Source organism: Mugil cephalus, chromosome 6 (genome assembly GCF_022458985.1).
Source record: "Mugil cephalus isolate CIBA_MC_2020 chromosome 6, CIBA_Mcephalus_1.1, whole genome shotgun sequence".
In the NCBI taxonomy this organism is placed as follows: domain Eukaryota; kingdom Metazoa; phylum Chordata; class Actinopteri; order Mugiliformes; family Mugilidae; genus Mugil; species Mugil cephalus.
In genome coordinates, this window is record NC_061775.1 from 15,413,186 (window position 1) to 15,437,888 (window position 24,703).

Here is a 24,703-nt window from a genome sequence, read left to right on the forward strand (position 1 = left end):
AGGTAGAGACAGAAAAAGAGAGGAGACAGGAGCAGGAGGAACAAGATATAGGGAATCATAGACAGGTTGGAGGATTATGAAGGTGTGGCTGGAGAGCTTTGAGCCATAAAGGGTGGGCAGGTCTTTACCTATAAAACCAGGAAAGATGCATATTTGTGCAAACCAACCTGAATGGAAAAGAAAAAACTGTCATCTAACAACTGAAGAATCTTGTTGATGTCTGGCTCTTCTTTCTCCATCTGCTGGTGACTTTTAATATTACACTGTCTCATCTCAAAATGTGAAAAAATCCATAAGTCCGCACAGATCCATAGTCATCTAAACCTAAAGTTGAATTTAACTTCAGCAAAGCCCGCTCATTACATTTTAAGGTATCGTCTGCCACTGTACAGTGTATAATGTGTTTTGGTTATGATGATTAGTGCGGTGGCAAAATACCGAGAAAAAAAAAATTAAAAATACCCATGGACCTGACACGTTTTCGTCATTTTGTCCCTGTTGTCCCTTCTGTTGACATCCGTCCGTGACCTTGTTCAGACCACGATAAACAAGACCCCAACCATAAACATGCGAGCGCTCTCACGCACAGAGCCCGGGTATAAAAGGCAGACCTGTCCGTCGGGGCTGGCGGAGTCATGACGGAGAGCGGAGAGGCTCTGGAGCGCCTGAGGTGAGTGCACGCGTAAAGACGCACGGGAGCGAACGGTGCGACGAGCTGCGTTTGGACGGTATTCAGGATTACTAAATGAAGAAGAAAGAAAGAAAAAATTAATAATCAACCTAATTTTAATATATATTATACATTGTTTTTCAACAAAAGTATTCTATAGATTCCTTTTGTGGGTTATTACATTATTTTTATTTTGTTAGTTTTTGGAAGTTACTTTACTTTGGCAAAATTGAAATTGACAATATATTCTTGCTCACTAGCATCTTCTTGAACTGGAAGAAAAGTCACTGTTGTTAAACAGAGCCCTAGTGTAGCAACCAGATGAAGAAAATGAAATCAATGTAAAGCTTGAGAACCTTTTTTAAAGTAATATGAAGACAGATGTTGGTTATTTTGTCACATATTCAGACTTTTTAAGTCATCATTTTGCTTGTTAAACGCTGTTTGTGAAAAGTTTTCGAATTATGATAGCATATTTGGTGGAAATATAATAACCAGAATTACTCACTTTCTGTTATGAGCTCATAATGCAAATTGTTAAATTGCCTGGCAGCTTTTTGCTGATGATTAGTGGGGATATTGCTGTTACTGTTAATGATATTACTATTTCTATTTCCTCTATTATTGCTTCCGCTGCTACACTTGGACAAGTCTTAGCATATTATTAAATATGGTAGTATGTAGTAATAATAGTTACCACTGAACAAACACAATTGGGGAAAAATGCACAAGAAGTTTCAACATGTGCACCAGTGTGAGAACACATGAGGCTAAAAGAGTGTGACAGTAGCATTGTTTGTGCGCTTGCACTACAAAAGTAAAAAGGGGGCCCACTTATTATTTTGTGTTCATCTTCTACGGGGCTGCACGACAGCGTTCCCAGATAAATCAATGAGACAAAGAAACCACTGTAATCTACAGTCATGTGGGCCAGGGCCGCCAGGTCACAGATACAGAGCTTTCAGCTGTGGCGAAATGTATAAATGCAAATTTATTTAAAAAAAAAAAAGGTAATTAAAAACAGTTATGAAGTCAGATAAATCCCAAGATTTGTATCATTCTGTTGCTGTCCTTTAACCGATGTTTAAACTTGATGCCCCACAGCACACATCTCGAACAAACTAAACTGTCAAATCTCTTTCATCTTTTCCAGGAGGTGTTGCTTCCCCTGTACCCCGCACTGTCAGTTCTGCACTCGAGACAAAGTCATGGCTGCTTTTAAGGGCATCTGGACTCAGGAGTTCTGGCGCTGTGTGGGGGCGGAGTTCTTCGCCATGTTGGTCTTCGTCCTGCTCAGTCTCGGCTCAACCATCAACTGGGGGGCTGTCGACAGGGATCCTGCGCCCCCCGACCTCGTGCTCATTTCACTCTGCTTTGGCTTGAGCATTGCAACCATGGTGCAGTGCTTCGGCCACATCAGCGGTGCTCACGTCAACCCCGCAGTCACAGCGGCTATGGTGGTGACGAGGAAGCTTAGTCTGGCTAAAGCAGTGTTCTACCTTCTGGCCCAGTGTACAGGAGCCATCGTGGGAGCGGCCATCTTGTACGGCATTACCCCGGCCTCTGTCAGGGGCGGCATGGGGGTCACTGGGGTGAGCAGGAGTGACAACAAGCATTTTATTACTAGCAATGAACTGTTCATGGCTTGTGTTGCACCAACGTAACATCATTCATTCCTCCGTGAGTGTGCATACTGTGCTACTTACCTTCTAAATCATACACCATATAAAGATGGACGAAAGCAAGTGGAGCACTGGCAGCAGTATAGGTCATAAGCTCCACCCCCTCCGTGGTAGTGGATGGGACTTGGGCCGGACTACAACACGAAAGCACTTGTAAAATAAATTTTTCATTTTACATAGTTGATATAAAACTAAAGTTTACTGAAGTGCCCATTTTTCTGTAGCTAGTTAGTTGATGCCATAGAAACAGACCGTGACATAATGACAACGCTAGTGTCAATCAATCAATCTTTGCTTCAGACACCGATCAGTCCATATGAAAAATAAACACTGTAGGACACAAACACAAGCAGCGACAGGAAAAAAAGAAATTAAAAAGAATAAAAACATTGGCCAGTGCAAGGAAGTGTGGATGCGTTGTCCATATTTATATACAGTCTATGTTCTTTTGGATTAGTCACAATAGAAGAGACTCTGTAGTGTTTAATATCTGAAAAGTTCTAAATGGATTAGATGACTGTTGTGCTTCTCACACAGGTGAATGGAGGCATCTCTGTGGGAAAGGCGCTGGTTGTAGAGCTCTTCATCACCTTTCAGCTCGTCTTCACTGTGTTTGCTACCTGTGACCACAAGCGTACGGACCTGAAGGGATCATCCGCCTTGGCTATTGGCCTGTCTGTGTGTATTGGTCATCTGTTTGCTGTAAGTACTCCAACAATTGTCCAGCTATTCTTCCAACGTTGCAGCACCGTATGGAGTCTGTTTATCGCTAAGCTTTACAAGTAGCTCAAAATGCTCCACTTACAGTACTTCCCTTGCACATTGTGGTTGTTCCATAACATTCGACTGTACTGACGCTGCAGCAGAAATCTGCCTTTTCAACTGAATTGTGTGTCGGCAACAAGATGGCTTTGACTGGTTGTTTTCAGGCCGGTAAACAAAATGATGCCATTCTGCTGATGGCTGCGTCCGATCATAACACAACACTTTTTGGATCATTTGGAGGGCAATTACATAACTTGTTTTTAATTTGGTGGAAGAAAGAGAAGCAACTGTCTCATTAAAGTCCCTCTTTCTTGTCTCATAATATTATTCTATTGTTGTTTGTCGTCGTTCCCTCAGATCCCATACACTGGAGCCAGTATGAACCCGGCCCGATCCTTTGGCCCCGCCGTGGTCACATGGACCTGGGACAATCACTGGGTAACTACAGTTTTTGTCCATCCAAATGTATAATAGCCGTGCGAACTTTTTTAAGGCCTCAATAGTTCAAACAAGCTGAAGTGTAAGTGTTTATGATTGCTAGATCTGTGTCTGTCCAGTTTTGAATCCCCTGGGTTTGTTTGAACCTAAATAAACTCGTTTTATATAGCATTTAATTAAAGTCATCAGCACTAATACAAAATTAAACTAATAATAAATTTTAAATTTTTTTGTTTTTGACACTTTTTAGCCAATTATGTGAATATAATTAAATACAGGCTACCTACTTAAGTAGTTATCTTGTTATCTGCTCTCTAGCATTATAAAATACATTTTTTAATATTTCTTAAAATACTGGATTGGAGTTACTATAACAAATGGACTTAATGTGTGAACATAAATTGTCCATATACTAACATTTAGAGCACTTTTGCAATATTAATCAGCAATTCCATGCTTGTAGTTTGGAGGAAAAAAGAGAGCCCTCCTCCATATTTATGCCAGTGTGCAAAAAAGCCAATTTATAATTTGTCATGTAAAACATTGATAAGAAGAGAAATGCTCAACAATCATTAATTTATCTAAAATTGCTTGCTGATGTGGTTTGTTTTCGATACATGCACTGAAGCCGTATGCATCCGACAAATCAAATGGCTTACACATTTTTTTTATTATTTACTGTCAAGTAGAAAATCAGACTGCGCTCCTGACGGAGTTAGAATGATGTTTCATGCACTCATCCATGTCTTTTGACAGATTCCTGGACTCATACTGTAAGCTGTAGTACTCAATCAATCAATCAATCAATCAATCAATCAACTATGTCTAACTGGATATGAATTAATATTATATATATATATATTAATAATGAATATATATATATATAATATTAATAATGAAACCAATGCAGAAACAAGCTGTTGTTAACTTGAATTCGAAGTACAGGCTCAGATATGTGCAGCTGCACCTGTTGACCAGTTCTCTGTGTGTTCCCTGTGTGTCATAGGTGTACTGGGTGGGTCCAGTTCTGGGTGGGACTCTGTCAGCAGCCCTGTATGAATACCTGTTCTGTCCCGACCCAGAGCTGAAGAAACGTTACTCAGAGGCCTTCATCAAGACGCCCTTCATTGCTGCCAAACACAGGCAGGATTCAGTCACGGCCCAGGAGCCTCTCTTCACCGTCATGGATGTGGAGAGAGCTGAGAGGAGGGAGAGGGAGAGGGAGAGGGAGAGGGAGGTGTCAGGGGAGGTTTTATCCTCTGTATGACTAGAAAGGAACGGCAGAACCAATGTCCGGACTGCTGAACGGCAGTCCACTCTGCAGGAGACTGACCTCCTGTAGCCTGGCGTGGAAAACATTAAAACGTCACAGAAGGAAGAAGAAAAAGAAATCCAAGACTGAGGGAAGTATTTATCCAATGGGTGACCATGATTGCTTGTACATTTTAGCCAAGAGAAAGAAGGCAATGGTTATGTAATTTCTATTTTGTGATATTCGGTGGAGGCACGTATGTAGAAACCGCCACTGCACATGCATTTTATTTAATTGCGTTCTTCTTAATATTAGAAAATGGCATCCATCGACACACAAAGAGGTAAAACATCATGTTGTGGAGAACGTGCACCAAACCAACAACCGTGGAGACATACAGTGCCACTTAAAATTATTTGCACCCCTCACAATTTTCTACGTTTCTCCGCGGATTTTCAAACAAATCCCGACAATAGACAAAGAGAACCCAATCAAGCAAATGAAACCAACATGTTTTGGTATTTGTTTATTGTAGAAAATTAATAATTTGTACTTGTCTGTTGAGGTGCAAAAATAAGTGAACTCTTGTTTTAGGTATCTGGTGTGACCCCCTTGTGCAGCAATGACAGCAATTAAATGTCTCTGACAACTTCTCATCAGTCATATATAACAGCTTGGGGAGATTTTAGCCCATTGCTCAGTACAGAACAGCTCCAGTTCTGAGATGTTGGTAGATTTGCTCACATGAACTGTTTGCTGCAATTCCTTCCACAAAATTTCTTGTGGATTAATGTCAGGATGTGACTTGGCCATTCAAAAATATAAACTTTATTCTTCTTTATCCATTTGTAGAACGACTTGTGTGCTTGAGGTCGTAGTCTTTCTGCATGACCCAGTTTCTCTTGGGATTCAGGCCACAGGCAGGTGTCCTGACATCATCTTTCAGTGTCCTGGCCCAGATGCAGCAGGACAGGCCAAGACAAGGACATTACCGTCCCCCGTGTTTCATGGACAGCATACGGTTCCGATGCTGCAATTCTGCTTTGGTTCTGATGTTTAGAAAAGTACAGACAGGCATGTTCTTTTTGCAGAGCAGTGGCTTCGTCCTTGCCACTCTGCCGTGCACACCATGGTTGTTCCGTGTCCTCCTGATGGTGTCATGCATGAAAGTGAACATTAGCCAATGTGAGAGTTTCCTTTGTGAAAGTCCTGAGGGGAGAAAATACTTTTAGGCGGCGCTTTAAGTCTCTGGAGCCAATAGTAAGGGGACAAAACAAATTCTGCCTTCAGCAACACAATACACAGGCGATGAACAACAAAGTGATTTTATAGTTTTGTTTTCTTCTGACCCTCTCTTAAAGTCTATTTTATCTAGTTATGCAGAAAGAAAAATTATTACACTAAAAACCAGTGCTCACAGGCCTGCTCTAATGTTACAACATAAACTTTTTCATAATTTTAGACAGCTCTTTTGATTTATGTAATATAGTTTTACAAAAATTCAATATTGTAGCTGTCTCTTCAATATTAAGACCAGGTGATATGTTTGAACAATGCCACAAGGAAAATTAGCTTGAGCTTCAGCAGTAGGATATTCTTCTGAAGAAATTATGTAGAAATTGGTCAGTGGCAAGGTGTTTGATATTGTTCTTACAAGTGCTTAATTCAAAATCCTCCACAACATTTCAGTGGGATTCAAATTTTGGTTTTGACCTGCTCATTAAACTCTGTTACTCTTCTTTTTTCCAGTGGATTTGGTTGGAAACATTAACCTGTTGAAAGGGCCACTATTTGTTAAAAGATGACCTTACATCATTCATAGTTGAATCAATGATTGCATGTTGCCCTGAGGCAGCTAGTGAGAACTTTGCAATATCTACCGTTATTATTAAAAAACATTATGCCATATTCTTCCTGGTGCCATCCATGTCAGGTCTGTGCGATCTTTCTTAACTTAGATTCATGCATTTGACACCAACTGCTACTTTTATGCAACATGATACGTAGGTTTGCAGAATAAAGTTTGAGAGGCTTCATAACTCTGCAGTTATGTCTGAGTTAAATCCTATTTCTAAAGAAAGATTGTATACTTTTGAAATACAGTACATTGTCAAGGGTATAAATAACCTGTGGTGTTCCACAGCGTTCAATTTCAGGACCACTTGATTTTAATTTGTTTACACTCATTTTATGTCATTTGAAACTACATTGTAACAATAACACATCAAAGTTATGCTAATGACACTCATGTCTAACAACTACAGACAGTTATTCCCTTTGTACATGTATCAGTCAAGTTTCCTCAAACAAGATAAGTGACAAAATTAGCCATTAGACGTATAGGGATTGTCACGGACCACAAAATACCAGCTTTATTCTAAGAAATTTGGGTATTAATAGATAGATTTAGACCTCAGCTTTAGCATAAATATGAAAACAATGAAGAAACCAGCCATTAATCACAAGACAAACACATTTCAACCACTCCAAAAAACAGATTTGCTTTCAGTCTATTAGAATCCATTTTTCAATCAGTCCATTGCTTTGGTCCCTAATATATTTCTTATGGAACCAGTATTATCTGGATCTGTTTGTTTCCCCTTCAGTTAATAAAGCATGCAAAAGCAGCTTTTACTTATCAATAAGTACTGGAATAAACAGCCTGGAGCTTCAAGATCTGGTTCCATCTGTATAGAGGATATAATTAAAAGAAAAAAAGGCACAAAACACAACTATTGACAATAAAGACTTTAACTAAACGTCTATCTATATGGTCGAAAGTTATTTGTATTTACTGGTGCCCAATCTGAAATATCACAGTTTAGAGACGTGGACACAGCATCAATATTATACATACAACAGAGCCACCATTAACGTTAGGAACAACTTTTGCAGAATGCAGTGTTTATACTTAACCTTCATACTTAAAATTTTGTAAACATACAAATCTGTTGTTGCTAATGTCCGTATGACAATACGGCAATTTGGAATTAAGCTGGACAGAACCCCAACCACCTGTGGAGAGATTTGGCACAAATGCCTGACCTGTGTGTGCTTCTTTCAACCAGCAGATGTCCCTGCATCCTAAATAAGCTCTCTAAGGTCTACAACAGCTGTCTTGCACTTTGTGCATGTGTGTGAATACGCTTCTGTACAGCCGTCTTTCAGAGGACCGCCTATTAGTTTTTATACCATTGGACTGAGGACTGAGGTGGTTAAGACTTGTGGGGTGGCAGGTATGCCTGTGTGGTGTAGCTATTGATGCCCGAGTATAAATTTATTATTTATATGTTATATATATGTTTTCTTTTGGTGGGATTTCTCTTTATTGCTGTTAAAGTGACTGGATGGCTTAATTATTCCAGGACATGCAGCAAAGGGTGCAACCTAGGGTCAATCCAGTGCCACTGAAGTGAAATTACCAGCCCACTGATCTAGATCTACAGGAAGCAGTGAGCTGGTAGAACCTGAAGCCAAAACCGTCCAAGCTGCAGCTATTTTTAGTTATAAGGCTGAAAACTATTCCCTGATTCTCTAAAACCTCTCTAGATTATACTTATTTGTCTCCATGCTGGTACGTTGCACCGAAGTAACCAAATATAAGAAAGTGATTGCTTTAACATTTACTTAGATGCTCTATTTGATCTAATGGGCACCATCAGGTTTGTGATTCAAGGTTCAGTTCACCTTGTGAAAAGATGTTTCTCGTGTTATTTGCAAGCACTCTTTGATTTGATGCTGACACACAATTCATTGTTGAATTGGTAACCCTTCTCCTCGGAAGACTTTATTCTGTCAAACTGTTAACGTGTCTTTACTTCTTCTGTCTTAAAGGTCTGGTCTTTATTTAGTTCTAATGTTCTTCACAAACAACAAAGGCTTTTCTTGGCATGCGTCTCATTCATTTGACACATGCAATTGCAAAAAATATTGTCAGTTTATATTACAATTTAAATCACCAACGTGTAACCAAAATCTAAAACTGTTTATTTTATTGCAAAAGCAAAATTGGAAATGATGAAATTCCAACGTCCTCAAACAAGTACTTGTGAATTTGTTAAATTTGCATGTTGTATCAAACTAGAAAAGTTAATTAGCCTAAATAAACAAGTGTATTGACCCTTCCCAACCAGTACATAGCAGATAAAAGTGTCTCCTTATGAAGACAACAGGTGTAAACGAAGCAGAATAAGCTGCAATTAACCTGAAACGTAATGTCCCCATATGAGGATGCCAGGTTTCAGGAGGTTAAGGAGGTCCTTGTCATTGGGACCAAATCTGGAACCCCTGATATTAATTTGATGAATCTGAATAGATGGAGTTGTACAGACTTTCACCACCATGTGACAGCTGTGTGTGTCTAGTCCCAATAGTTTAGGAAAACCTAATAATTTCTGCTAAATGTCCTTTTTCTCTCACATTTTAAGCATCAGCAAAGTTTCTGCAGCAGTGATAGACTGATGTTGCTCTCCAGTTGCGCTCCACTGATGTTATGTCCTTAGGTAGCACTTAACACCAGTACCAAGAAGGTAATGTTGAAGTTTTTCCTTCTGTTTCTGAAACGAATTAATTGATAATTATTCCTGTTTTTATGATTGTTTTACATGGAACACTTTGTATCGAGGTTAAAAGTCTAATTACATACTGCAGCTTGCACGAACGTCACAAGATATTTAGCATGAACCTGACTGTGCCTGAAGTGCAGGAACATACAGTATCTGTCTCTAAAAGCTGCATCTCTGAGAGGATATTTGTAGAACAACAGCTGATGTGCTGGATTACCATGGAAGTGTGTAAAACTCTGTGTCTGGTTGATAAGAACTAGGAGCTAAACCTCTGCTTATTCTCTTGCCTTGCTCTTTCTTTACATGGAAACACACAGGCTTGCACTCTCTCTCATATGGCTCGTTTCACACCAAATTAATTATCCTCAGATACATATGCGCTCATGTATACACACACATGCGTGCTGGTAAAAAGCAAAGGTGTTCACGCGCATCCCTTCATTTGCTCTGAGGTCTGTTCCAGCCTTTACACCTTGGTCTTAATTTCCTCAGTTTTTTTTTTTGACAAGCCTCCGAGCTAAAGCTTTTTCTTTGTGCGAGTGCTTTTTCTGAACTTCTTCCCTATCTCTGCAGATTAGTCAGGGAGCAAATTACCTGCCTGCTCAAAAAAGAAAAAAAAAAAAAAAAAAAAACGCAATCCTACACATTTTGCTGTGCTTGGTGTACCGATCTCCTTTTGAAGACAGGCCATGTTATTTCCCATTGCCCTGCAGCAGTCCTGACATGCAAATCATCATAAAATTAAATTTAAAAAAAAAAAACTGCGTATGTACTGCGGGTGCTCTTATCAGCGTCTGCAGAAACTGCATAGAAATCAGGCCAGAATCACACACCACAGCAAAGGTCTCCAAGTAAAAGGCTGGCTAATTGCTAATTGGGTTGCAAGGTCTAAAGCATGCTTGGCGAACGACAATTAAAATGCGAGGGCACCTCACGTCTGTGAAGTGTCTCTGGCTTCTTGGCGACATGCCCCAGAGCACAAACAAATATCACTGCCCCTGTGGGGCTTTGAGAACTATCTGCTTTTTCTGATTAATCTACACCGAGGCTGTATAACACCGATTAGTCATTCAAATCTGAAAAATGTTTTTTTTGCTTTCCGGTGACTCTTACATCCAGGTCTTACACTGAGGTATGCATGGGTGGATGCGGCGCATGAGGCCCGGAACGTTCCATCGCCAGCTGCATTTACTAAAATTATGTTCACAGTTCGGCCGATTATGAATCAGGCCTGTGTTGGGTTTTCTCCCGGTTACTCCTCCTTCCTCCCACAGTCCAAAGACATACTTGTTTGGTTAATTGGTGCTTCTAAATTGGCCCCCGGCAACCCTCTAGAGGATAAGTGGTAATAGATAATGAATAGGAAATAAAAATCCATTTTTAAATCTGTCCAACTGCTTTAATATCAGGAGAGATTTTAAGACAACACAGGACAAAGACAGATGCAGATGAGACAGGGGGTGGCCACTCTGTTCCAGTAGGTGTGGCATAAGGCCAACAGCCCAGTGTTGGGTTCAGGAATAATGCATGGAAATAACACTTTATATATATATATATATCTAGTAAGACAGATAAGGGTGACTTTGAATTATGGCGTGTGTTTAGCATGTACCTCTATCTGCTTTCAAAAAGCTCTGATTGGTTGTAGGACTATCCAAGTACATCCAGAGGTCATCGTTCTCTGTATCATTTGAAACATGCCCTATAATAAAGTCCAGATGGCATGTTTCCAGATTCTGATAAGAATTAAGTCTGGCTACTTCAGACCAGAAAATTAAGTTACTGTATGTTCACAGGAACACTACTATTGGAATTGGTATTCAGACCTTGACTTTGACTCTAACGCTCCGTTTCTTCCTTTTGCGTCGTCGTCTTTGTGGAATTGCTCGCGCCCTTGGAAAAATGATGATGCTGGAAGATCCGCTGCGGGTTCAGCTTCCAACTTTCTGACAGATGGCGACACGATATCTTCTGGTAACTCCTTGACATGATGCAGAATGTATAGTTGAATCAGTATCTGAAAGCTATAGGTGCTGAAATAGAGGAAGCCCAAACTATAACCTTTTGACTACCGTCTGTAATTCATCTTTCCAGAGCGCACAATTCCAGTTGTTCCGGTCTTGTGCGTGCATTGGGAAAATGTAGCTTTTCACCTGACGATCACTATCTCTTGGCCTGTCAGTAGCAGCCGCAAACACAGAGGAATAATATGAGATAATAAGCCGATGAAGTCCAAACTGCGATGAGTGCAGTACATGGGGTATAGACTGTATATCAAGGTCAGGTTTGCCCAGGGGAGAAACCAGTGCTCTTAGCTGGGAGCAGGCATAGAGCATGATGGAATACTATTTTAGGAAGCTGCTAAAATAACTGCTAACTAACTTGAAAGTGGAGTGTTTTAGACGTAAAGGATCAATTTGCAGAGTCCAGAAAAGGTGCCAAATGCTGTAATGCTATAAAAAAATGTTACCCAATCATTTAGGATTTCTTATAGGGTAGGGAATGGAAAATAGCTATAACAGGGTCAAGATCCGAGAAAGGGTTCAAAGTTCAGTCATGGTACTGAAAACGCAGAGTTTTTCTCAGCCGTTTTTGTGTGTGTGCTCGTCAGTGTGTCAATGTTATTTACTTCTCCTGTCAGTCGTTTTAATTGTTGTAGCTGATTGATGTATAGCATCACTTCTAGTTTGAGTTTGTGCAGGCTATACATGCAGTAACATTCCTTAAATTTAGTTGCTTTATCTCTTAGATATCAAAAGTCACCACCCGAAGTTACATGCATCCTAAACAAAACAGCATGTGCATACTTATTTAGAATCTGCAGATAACAGGACACAGGATGGTGCATCCACATATAACACGCTAGGTGGCAAATTGCTGTTTGTTGAATGGATTTGTGTCGCCTACAATTGTCATAAACTTCACGGTGTTTATGCTGCTGGTCCTATATTCAGTCCAATACTGCAGCTTTTTTGGGAGGGAGCGCGCCTCCAAATTTACCCTCCCGCTGCGCTCGCTCCCCGTACCTTAAAAAACCGCGTGCACGGTTGAAGGTCACTTAAACACAAAAAAAAAAAAAAGCTTTCAGCGCTGCGGTCCAATATAGCGCATGCGCACTGCCGGAGGACTGCTTCGCAGACCGCAATATGGCGAGAATGCCTGCCAGCAGAGACGCAGAACAGGAGCAGATGAGCTGCCCCGAGAGGAGCAGGGATGAGGACGGTGAGGAGGAAGATGAAGATGAGATCCAGGAGGTCCAGATCACAGGGGAAGAGGAGGACGAGGAGTCCGACACGGACAGCGTGGAGCTGGAGTGGGACGCGGGGAGCACAGTGCTGGACTCCAGTGGCTCCGCAGAGACGCGAGCGGTCGTTATGCGGAGTATGGACCAAGGAGAGGAGGAGGGAGATGCGGACCCATTCAGCAGCAGAAATCCGTTTCACCTGGAGGGAGACATTCAGCGGTCCGAGAGGAACAGGCTGAGCGAGAACACCCGCCTGGCCACCAGGTATGCCGTGAGGATTTTCAGGGAGTACCTGAGCGAGAAAGCGCAAAGTCCAGACTTTGAAACTCTGGACAAAGATGCGCTCTGCGCGGTGCTGCGTTCCTTTTACGCTGAAGCGCGCTCCAAAAGTGGACAGCTGTACAGTAAGTCCTCCCTCATCAGCATCCGGAGCTCACTGAACAGGTACCTGAACGAGCCGCCCTACTGCCGCACTTTGGACCTCACCAAGGACCCAGAGCTGCGCAGCGCAAACCTGACCCTGGCCGCGGTCATACGGAGACTGGAGGAGCAAGGCGCCGGTCCCGTGGTGCAGAAACAAGCCATCACGCGCTCAGACCTGCGGAAACTGTACGAGTCCTCGGTGTTCAACACCGACACCCCGTTCGGGCTTCTCAACAAAGTCTGGTTCGAGACCTGTATGTATTTCTGCACAAGGGGCCGTGAGAACCAGCGGGAGTTGGAGGAGGACTCTTTCGGCCTGGCTGTGGACGAGGAAGGGAGAAAGTTTGTTTATTTTAAAGCTCTCGGACCGTACCACAAGTCCCGCTCCGCCGCTTGGACCAAGAAGCGTCCGGACGCAGACGAGGACACCTTGCCGCGAATGTACGAGACGGGCACGGAGCAATGTCCGTACGCAAGCTTCGTCCGGTACGTGTCCAAACGAAACCCGCTCTGCAGGGCTTTCTTCCAGCGGCCGCGCGACCACTGCTGCGCGAGCGACGTGACATGGTACGAGAACAAAGCCATCGGAAAGAACCTGTTGGGCACGAGGATGCAGATGTTGTCGCGCGCCGCGAAGCTCTCCAAGACCTACACCAACCACTGCATCGGCGCCGTTTCCATAGCAACCCTCAACAGCATCGTGGGAGCCGCTGCCTTCAGGCCGACAACCAAGCTGTATGTTGCCTCGGAAACGGCCAATGGTCACGCGCAATCCCACCTCCACCTGCTCATCCCGTACCTGCGCCGGGTCACTGATGCCACGGGTCTGGATAGTAGGAAGGACAAGGAAGCAGCAGCAGCGCTAAGCTCACCACCGCAGATAACAACAACAGCAACAGCAACAGCAGCAGCTAGAAGAGTCAGCGCCGAAGAGGAGTCTGGCGCTCCGCCTGCAAAGAAGCTGTGCGTGCGCCCCGGGAAACGCGCAGAGTCGCGGGCGGAGAGAGAGTCGGTCAATGCGCGACCGGCGGAGTCCCAAAAGACACAGGCCGGCGTCCCGAGCCCGGTCTCTGGTCCAACACAGGTAACCTAAAAGTAGTAGTTTAAGGGAAGTAAAATGTATAATTTACATAGTGCTGTTAAAAAAAAAAAAAAAAAAAACGTACGAAAACCGTCGAACGGCTAGAACTGGGTTAGTCCTATTTAAACAGACCACAGCACTTACGTTTACTAAGAAAGTGGTTACGTTGAACCAGAACCCTTGAACGCCTATTTCTGTCATCAATTTTCCGTGTACATTACTATAAAGTGCCACAATACAGTTTCTGCATTGCAATGTCATGTGACAGTGAAATCAATTCCAGAGTCCATATACTCCTTCGCATGTTTGTAGTTTTTCTGAATGTTGTTTTTTATTAATTAATGCAGGTAAACACACAGCAGTGTAATCTCTGCCCTGTAAACTGCGACACCGTCCTCATTAAGACACTGGTTAAATTCACTGCTCACTCTGAGACATCGTGAGTGCAGAGCAGGACAAGTAGCAGTGCTTTCTCATTGGTACTGTCCCTCTGTTGCCACGGGTAACTACACCTGCTGGTGAATTTACCCATAATGCATTACAGCAATAGCCCCTGGGTAAATATCCTCTGTCGCCATGCAGGGGTAGATTGGACAGCCTGTGTATGACTATACCTGCTCTGCGGAAAGTATGCGTCTTAGCTCTCTGTCTGTAGATGTTCACTAATTCATCGTGGACTCACTATGAGGTTTAACATATCTATACATAAATTTCAAATATGATTACAAAAACAAGCCAATAAACTTTTAAATAGTTTCACACTGGTGCAGTATAAGCATTTCCGTGACCTTAAATGTGTCTCTGTGTGCAGTATTGCTAATAATGTGACATAATAAACATTCTGTATTCTGTATATGTATTCTGGCACCACCTTTCTGTTCATGACCATTGTATTTTGAAAAATCTGACTACGTTGCAGAATGATGTTGACATGCTGTGAAATGCATGTTCACAGAATGGGCAGAGCCTTTGGTAGAGTGCAGTGTAGTGATTCATTTGTTTACCCGCTGCAGTGATGTCCAGTGCTTTTCACCAACCATTAACAATTCTGGACTGACCGCGATCCCAGGACAAAGAAACAATGTAAATGCCTCGTCAGAAGTCAGATTTAACCTGAATGTAGCACCTTGGACCACTCGATCATCCTGACATCGCATCATGCAGTCAAGATGATTTTGCTAAAATGGTTTTGAAGAGTGATTTGATTTAGCACGTCCAACATTTATAGATTAAATTCTGCAACAGCAAAAAATTTAAATTTCAGCTCCATTTTCCGAGAGTTCTATTTGGGGGACGCCACTTGAGTGGGTGTTTTCCTTTGGTGTGGCCCAAGACACATTCACAGTGCTGGAACACAGTGAGCAAATGTGGCTCAGACAACTGCCAAATATCACATCTTGAATGTGTCATCCGTGAGTCTTGGTAGAATTCACACCTGTACTTACACTCGTGACTGGATCAAGCTTATTTTCAAAACGTTTTGCCACACAGCAAAATAAGCATACCCAAGTCAACACCATCGTTTTGAAGTGTTGGTATGTTAACACTCCTATCGTGTTATTGTTGACACTTTTTATAGTTTTTTATTTAATTTAACACCTCTCAACACTTGCCAGTGTTACTTTCAATGCTATCAAAATTCCAAGATATAATATTCATTATGCATGTGGCAGCGAACCAAACTATCTATTTTGTTTATTTCCTTATTTATTTATTTTTGTATGTACTAACCAATATCAGTTTTGTACAGCCACGAGAAATATCTCTCGGACAGCAAAGTTGGGCTGAACTCTTTCATCCTATGACACACAAACTGAAGCAGTGGCGCAAAAAGTGGGTATGCACTATACGCGTTGCGTGTGAAGGGGGCGTTTCCTTATTCAGCAGCTGTCTGCGCATGTGTAAATGATGTGATCAATAACAGGCATGTCACTAACGATTAGGCGTCCCTCCACTACTCGCGTTATTGAATTACGTAACTCACGGTGGTTTGCGTTACTAGCAAAATTCAAAGTGTTGCTACACACAGGGACGTTGTGCTATTGTCTGGAAGACCTTCGTGACATGTCAAGGGTAACTAACTTCGTTTTTTACCACCAAACTGCTGGTGTTGCTCCAAAGTCCAGTTTAGTTGTTTGGTGGTGGGGAACCTCCTGTATGAGGTGCAGCTCTCCGCGTCACACCACCTGGGACTTCCTCTTGTTAGCTTCACCCTGCAGTGCTGCGACCCCAGATGTTTCTTTAAAGTCGATGTTGTGTTTTTGAAGCTAGATAGGACTTAGTGTCCGTCACAGAGTGTACATTAAACCTTAATACTGTTTTCTTTAGTTGACACAAACTCAAAATAGTGGCGGCAGTTCTGGCTTTGTTACAGGCCTGACAGCCAGCTCACAGGTTGTCTCAGTGTTTATCTGGCCCCCAACAACAGAAATGTAGCCTGGGAGACCCTCACCTGTCCGATTGTATAAACTTTGTTGTTTGTGGCCACTTTGAGTGCAGAACTGGGATAGATAGATAAAGGGAAGAACAGAGATTTTCTGTCTATATTCGTACTGCTACCACCAATACTATGTGTTGTACACTTGTATTGTGACCCAGGATAGACGGGGTAGCAGCAGTAGCAGCAGCAGCAGTGTGTCAAGTCAGCAGATGGCCTCGCTGTCTCCTGTGTCTGCAATGGGCTCCGGAGGAATCCCCACACCAGCCCAGCTCACCAAGGCCAATGCACCGGTCCACATCGATGTAGGAGGACACATGTACACCAGCAGCCTGGCCACCCTCACCAAGTACCCTGAATCAAGGTGAGAGGCTTATGTCCACTTTTTAAAAAAACAAAAAAACACAGCCTGAACACAGAACCTCTTATTAGAGTTTCTAATTCTGTTCCAGTTTTTTGTAAACTGAAAGGATAAAGAAGCAGATTGTGCACAATATGTTAAATGGTTTTCATTGGATGTTTGTGGATCCTATGTAGTGACGCTGGTATTTTCTAAGCTCCAATGAGCTGATTGTTAGGGGTGTTTTCAAGCTTTAAAAAACTCATTTGTACATATGATTGAACGGACACCGTTTAGAACTTCTCCGAGCCATAGAGGTGCTACAGCTGTGACTCAGTGACATTGTCTGTGGGAACAATAAATGGGACCGTTACGGGGCCCGGAATAGCTTCTCCTGTTATGAAAGTCCCTGCTGGTTAGTGTCAGACAACTTTAGCTCAACACGACTGCGTAACTGGCTCAAATTGCTCCTTTTCACTCTTCTCTAATTGTCCTACTGTGTTTCAGCGTGTCACAGGTCAATATCACAGTGTAAAAAAGTACAACAAGAATCTCAAACACACACACCACACACACACGTGTTTGTTGTTTCCTATTTGTGGACTCCTTCCGCTTGGTCGCAGTCACCTTGCCTAAGAGTGATGGTGGATGTATGAGACTCAAGAGAAAGAGTGATTTTTTTTTAGTACTTAAAAGTGGTGGCATTTCAGATAAAAGTAGATCTACATTAAAAAATAAATAAATATCAGTATATGAAACAATTCCTCCTCTCTGAGTACTGATGTTCCTCTCCATCTCTAATACTGTGTTTTATGGTTGGTGCTTTGCAGTCAGTACAGTCCACAGTCTATAGCAAGGCATTGTAATATTGACCTAAATTCAGAGTTAACCAAACAGGAGAGACTTGATAAATATGCAGAAATAAGTAAAGTACTGAAAATATTTTATTGCATTTTTCACACTTTCTGTCATCTGTTCCCATATTCACATTATTCCATGTGAGTTAACATCAGGCTCTATACATTGGATTGATTTTCACTATTCATATCCAATTATTCACCATTAGTTTCCAGGGAACATATTTTTTGTGATTTTTGAGGTTTTAGTTTTATTCTTGAGCTCTATTTACTTTGGTAACTTCAGACATTTGAAAATTGCTCCAAAAGAATAATCGGATTTGTCGATAATTTGTCTTTTTCTCGGTTGTTTGGGCAGAATCGGCCGTCTGTTTGATGGGACGGAGCCCATAGTGTTGGACAGTCTAAAGCAACACTACTTCATCGACCGGGACGGACCCATGTTCCGTTACATACTCAACTTCCTCCGGACGTCCAAACTCCTCATCCCCGATGACTTCAAAGTGAGTGTCTGTCTAGAGCTTTGATCAGGTACTACCACAGTATATCTCTGCAGCGTGTCTGAACGGTGAATGAAACTGATGTCAGTGGAGGGATTTGATTTCTCATCACTAGTCCAGAGACACTCATGCCTGTAGATCACTCACGGTACCTATCCAGAGACCACTTTCAGAGAGTATGTCGTTACATCCTCTACAGCCACAGTGAAGCAGCGTTGCACTGTCAGTCACTGAATAATTTAGTCTAAAGTAGGACTTTTTTAAAACTTTTTATTTAAACATTTTACATAACTTTATACAGTACATTCCTGACCTATAATTATATATATATATATATTGAATGAATGACAGGCTATATAGCAATATAAATTACCAAACAAAAGAATAAATAAATAACAAATAAATAAAAAATGAAACGAGTAAATAAATAAAATAAAAGAGGTAATAAAACCAACACAAATCCATACATAAACATACACACATGCCTACACAAAGCTTCCTATACCAACGTACATACATCTAATCAAACTTATAGAGCACTTTTCACACAAAAGATGCAGCCCAAAGTGCTTTACATAAAAACGACAACAACAAAAACAATAGAATAGACACAAGAGACCACACACGTATGTAAACACACACGCAGATTGAAAAACACTGATGAATTAAGAACACTGAGGAAACGCTGTCCCACCCTCACCACTTTGAAGCTGAGGAGACACTTGAGAGATGAAAAATAACTGTATATATAAATTATAATTATAATTCAGTAATTACTTAAAGGATCTAAATAAATAAAATTCAATTAAAAGCCATACTAAAAGTTTAAAAATAATAAAATATTTAAAATGATAAAATAAATAAAAATCAATTAATAACCAGACTAAAAACATGAAAATAATAAAAATAAGTAAAATTCAGTTAAAGGTCAGAGTAAATATAAAATGATAAAATAAAATTCAATAAATAACCAGACTAAAATGTAAATAAAATTCAGTGGAAAGCAAGAGGAAAAAGGTAGGTCCTTAGTTTGCTTTCAAAAATATCCGCAATGTCTGTTTTCTTAAGGTCCTCAGGCAGATTGTTCCACAAACAGGGACTGTACAGGTAAAGGGAACCTCTCCATGTGCTTTGGTTAAAACTTTTGGAGTAATTACAAAGCCTGAATACATGAAAGTTCTAGAGGACTCAAAGCAAATCAGATAAATAATTGGGACCAAGACCATTAAGAGCTAAAAACCATTAAGAGGATCTTGAAATCGATGCTGAAGCAGACAGGCAGCGAGTGCAGAGACTTTAAAATGGGTGTAAAGGGACTAATGACCTTATTTGACTTCAAAGTTTACTCTTACTGTGGCTGAATATTCATAGCCTGTATATCTAGGCAACTACTTTACACCTGTTATGGTCAGTTTAAAGAAACTTTAAATCTCCTTATTTTCTGGCTCATTAATGGTTCAAGCTTTTTTAAACTGTTACATTTTTTTACCTACTTCATGACCTTTTACATTGCTCCTTGGGGACAACTACAGTGAACTGAACTGAACTATTTGCCATAATCATGAGAACGGAAACAGAAAACTGTCGGAAGCTACTACATGTAGACTTTTTATGTGATTATTGCATCCAAATGAATAAAAAGGCATGTGTTTTGTGTGTCAGAATATAAGTGTTGTTGCACTTGCATCACTTTAAAATGATACACAACAGCTTTAACTGTGGTCAGCTGCTAACGTTCAGTAGCTCCTGAGCTACAGGACGAGCCATTTACTGTGTATCCATGAATGTATTTATTTATTTTTGTGAAAAATGCATTCGTAAATGTGTTTATTTGTGTATATGTGTGTGGATTTGCATGTGCAAGCATTTTTTTTCTGTTTCTATGTGTGTGTACGTATACAGTATCTGTGAGGTTTCTATTCCATGAGCGTCGGTTTCTGAGCATGTGCTCATGTTTGTGCGTGTGTTTTCAGGAATACTCCCTGCTGTATGAAGAAGCCACTTTCTTCCAGCTGGCTCCCCTGCAGGCCGAGCTGGAGCAGTGGAGGGCGGAGCGGGAACGCGGCGGGCTGTGTCAGGGGTGCGAGTGCGTCGTGGTCCACGTGGCTCCGGAGCTGGGCGAGAGGATCACCGTGAGCACCCACCGGGCGGTGATCGAGGAGGTGTTTCCTGAGGTGAGGGACGCCGTGTCCAACTCCGTGAACACCGGCTGGAACCAGGACTCCACGCACATCATTCGTTTCCCGCTCAGTGGCTACTGCCATCTCAGCTCAGTTCAGGTACGGAGAACACACAAGAAGAGAGATGCGACTCAACTTTGTCCACTTTGTGTTATGTAGCTCTTCTGCAAGTCAGTCAGTGGCTTAGTGACATACAAAAATACACAAATGCTAAACATCGTAGTATTAGACATCATTAAAACAAGTCAGCTTCTCTCAGCTGTCTTTCAGTCTACTTCATCCCACCGTTCATCACATATTGATTTGAGAGGTGTGTGTGATGATACGTCTCCAGCACATTGGCCCTTTCACATCCAGAAAATAACAACATTATAATGTCACAGTCTGTTAGTGACTGTCATATGTGGGGCTGGGTGACACACTTCATTATTCTAGTGCTGCCTTTCTTTTTCCCAGGGGTAATCTCACTAAGGGAGAGCATCGGTACAGAGGAGCAGAGGACTCCTGAGGGCAAACTGAGATAATGTCACCGTGTTCACTTCAGTTGGGAAGGGACAGAGAGTCAAGCTAATGGACTATTTCTGAAGTGCTTTGAGTTTCAGGCCAAAGAAGCTGAGAGTGAGAATGATTTTTACTTAGAGAAAATAATGAGTGACCCTGGGCTCCAGAGCCTCTCGCTCAGCCTTTGTTAGCAAAACATTTAAACACACAAAAGAACTGTAAATTAACCAAGTAAATTATAGCAGCACATGTGACTGATTATCCTTACTTAATGCGTCCACCATTAATCTGGTTCTGCTAGATGTGTTATCCAGTTAAAAAGGGAGATTTACAAGTTGTCATTAAGTGTTTACTCCAGGGGGGATAAGTGGGATTTTCATTTGAATTTAAGTTCAAATAAAGATCAATAGTTTTTGTGTAATCCTCATGTGACTGTGCACATTTCACATGCACCACAAAAGTAAGCCAGAGGCTTGTTTTCCATATTCTTTTTTATTAGAGTATTGTACAATAGGAGATTATTACAACACCTCAACACACAAGTGGCAAGAAGAATCTCAAAGGTACAACAGGAAAACATTCCTCTCTCTTCACAAAGACAGAGATTATCATATGATTTATTCTGCCCAAAGGTTTCAACATGTTTCTCTGACGAGTTTCAATTTTGCCCAACTGGGTGGTTTGCCTCCACTTTTCTCATCCAGTTTTCCCAACATTACGACTTGTTCTCCTTAAGAACTGGATGAATTAAGGGTCTATTTTATTAGCTGTTGGCATCTCTGAGCTAAAAGAAGAACTAAAAATGATTCTGTTCCAGTTTTATGGGTAGAGGGCATGTGAAAGTGGGAAATAAAAAATATTATATACAGCATAATGACTTTAGACCGAAGCATGTAACTCTCAAAACCTTCTCAAACCTCATTCTGACCTTGCTGTTTTTCGGCTTGCGCGTGACTGCAGGTGTTGGAGCGTTTACAACAAAGAGGGTTCTGGATCACCGGCTCCTGTGGCGGCGGCGTGGACTCCTCTCAGTTTAGCGAATACATTCTCCGGAGGGAGGTTCGAGGCGGCCGACATCCCCCCGCTCTCATACCAATCAAGCAGGAGCTGCTGGAGTGATCTTTGGACGATGTCACGGACGTCTGTTCTGTCAAGTGCGTGGACAGATTTGACACTTCATCATGAGGCGAGTCAACAAACAGGATCAGGTGTGGGTGCACAGATGCCGCAAAGATCAAATGGGATATCTGTAGCTTCACCATCTGTGAGTAGGACACAAAAAGTGGGAATTGTGGACCAGTGTAACGGTATACTCACATTTCTACAGGTATGAAAAGGAGGCCAGTATGAAGGAGTGTACAGTACGTGTAGTAACATTCTGCATTGCAAAAATATTACTGACAAATCTTGACTGATGGCATATCAAGTTTTAAGCAAACTGAGCCGTTATGCATTCTGTAACTCAGTACTGCAATAGAACAAAACCACCTCTGTGAGTTGCACACGTGATCGAATTGGTTTAATAGCCCCAGAGATTGTAAAGGGTTCAGTTCCGTTGTATAGCAAAACCTCTACCAGCAGCACATAAGTGGCTTCAGGAACTACCCAGACCCAACTTTGCACACTTAATAGGGTTGTAAAATGAAATTTGAATGGATATAATTTGCATTTCCACCGTTCTGTCTATATTCAAAACTCCCTCATGCTAAACCCTTTCACTATATTGTAGTACTTTGAGGTTTGAGTCCCTGCAAGCTTTGCATAACTGGATTTGAGCAGGTTATGCCACATTTCCTGACAGACCAAGCTCTTAAAGATCGGATGGAAAGAGTCATACATGTGCTTCTACGCAGACGACCTGTGGCTGTACCACCCAGTGAGACAGACAGGCTCGTCCTGAACCCAACGTTTAAACTGAAAATACTTTGTCACCGTCACTGAAATCATTCTGACGAGAGATGTCTACGAGGAGGCTAAATAAAACTCAGAGGTAAAGGATTAGTAAACCAGACTGGATGCACCTGACCACTGCTTGGAGCCACAGCCAAGGGTCTGGATACTGTTGTAAATTATGAATTTTCAATGTTCTTTTTAACGATTTTCAATAAAAACTCGCAAAAAAAAAGACTTTTATGCTCCAACTGTGTATTGTTATATTGCCCAATCCAGCTACCAGGTCTCAGACCACATGCTGAAGTAGCTGGAAGTCAACGTACTGTTTAATACAAACCACAGTTACGGTTCTATTATTGAGAACAGTTGGTCTGCAGAGTTTTTTTTTACACAGTTTAAATATGTCAATGGTTTTGTGCTTCCAATGAAAATTGTTTAGGAACTTCCTAACATACCTGCTTGTCATTTGTGAATTAAAAAGCCATGTTTAATGGATAGATTGATACTGACAGTGGGTTTTTTTTGCAGCTGGCCTCAGATTGTAGCAGTTTCTTCAAATGCCAGTAACAGAACACGTTCACATGTCATTGCACGTTAAGCTTCAGTGATCGTGTGATGTGACTTAGGATGTTTGGAGTCAGATGTTTGCAGGGATTGCTCTAAAAGGCAGAAGGGCAGCAAATATTTTTATGAGATGGTTCCATGTTTCCATTGTATTCACAGCAGTCAAAAGACTGCTCCCCATCTCCTTTAGCGTGCAGATACTATGAGTGCAGTAAAGTACAAACATAACATTGTATCTGCCCTTTTGAAGTCAACAGGATGAGCTACTGGCCGTAATGTACTGTATATGTCCAACTGTGTATATGTTGCGGTTTATAAATCTTGAGGCACATCGTTCCTACTTGCATGTACTGTTGCACTGATTTGTAATATTTGCGGAGACCATCAAGTTACGTTTGTTGAAAGCACTTCTGACACGTTTGCACTCTGCGAAGTAAAACACCTAAAGCTAAAGCACCGCTGCAGGGTTCCCTGTGAAATGAAACCGTTTCACTTTATTCAGCCTTAATTTTATTCATGGCGTGCAATATTTACCATAGTTTCTCTTCTTTGCTCTGTTGTAGTCAATACAAGAAGAAGAATTTACACACAAAGGACTTGAATTCTTAGATTTTTTTTTAGGATTTTAAACTTTGGGCAAAACCAGGCTCACTGTTTCCTCCTCGTTCCAGTCTTTATGGAAAGAGGAGCTGAGCTAACTGTAGCTTTATGTTAAGTGTATGGACATGAACGTGGTTTCAGGTTTAACACTTGACTGTTTAGAGGAATCCCTATAATGTCAAACAATTCATTTAAACTTAAAAACGTGAGTTATGATGCATTATCTTTACACGTTTTTGATAACTGAACATGTCCAGTGCCTGGACCGTTCTGGCTCTATGATCACATCTAATTAGCTTGTCTGTGGTGTTTTTATGTCCCGGGATGTTGCTTCTTTCTATTTTGTTGAGTTGCAGATGTACCATGGGTGCAGCGGTGGTCCAGCAGTCTTTACCGTTAATGCACAAAACCGGCTCCTCTGGATTTAAAAGCCCCGTCCATCACAAAGCCTGTAAGAGAATTTCTGCACACCACATTTCTTTTGTTTCTCTGATGCTCGGTTTACTTAATAAACTCACAGTTTTGGTTTAACTTTGTTCTCTTCCCTTCACATTAACAGCCACACCACTCGTTATATTCTACCGCATCAATATTTCATCAATAATCACTCTCAGAATTACATTTAAACTGCTTTCAATCAAAGTTAATATTTAAGAAATACACAAGAAAAACTGATGCTGATCTGTAAACAGACTCTAAATTGATAAGTGA

At 41.4% G+C, this 24,703-nt stretch overlaps 2 protein-coding genes across 2 annotated transcripts; both read left to right on the forward strand.

The window, feature by feature from the left end:
• The first annotated feature begins 361 nt into the window (after positions 1 to 361).
• On the forward strand, positions 362 to 6,715 carry LOC125008917 (aquaporin-4-like). Its single transcript, XM_047586323.1, has 5 exons — positions 362 to 670; positions 1,824 to 2,262; positions 2,890 to 3,054; positions 3,475 to 3,555; positions 4,562 to 6,715. The coding sequence occupies exons 1-5, from the start codon at positions 636 to 638 to the stop codon at positions 4,820 to 4,822; spliced, it is 981 nt and encodes a 326-aa protein (XP_047442279.1). The 5' UTR covers positions 362 to 635; the 3' UTR covers positions 4,823 to 6,715.
• Positions 6,716 to 12,486: 5,771 nt separating this feature from the next.
• Positions 12,487 to 24,523, forward strand: LOC125008941. Its single transcript, XM_047586355.1, has 5 exons — positions 12,487 to 14,123; positions 16,719 to 16,921; positions 18,113 to 18,257; positions 20,228 to 20,533; positions 21,896 to 24,523. The coding sequence occupies exons 1-5, from the start codon at positions 12,519 to 12,521 to the stop codon at positions 22,052 to 22,054; spliced, it is 2,418 nt and encodes an 805-aa protein (XP_047442311.1). The 5' UTR covers positions 12,487 to 12,518; the 3' UTR covers positions 22,055 to 24,523.
• Positions 24,524 to 24,703: the final 180 nt, after the last annotated feature.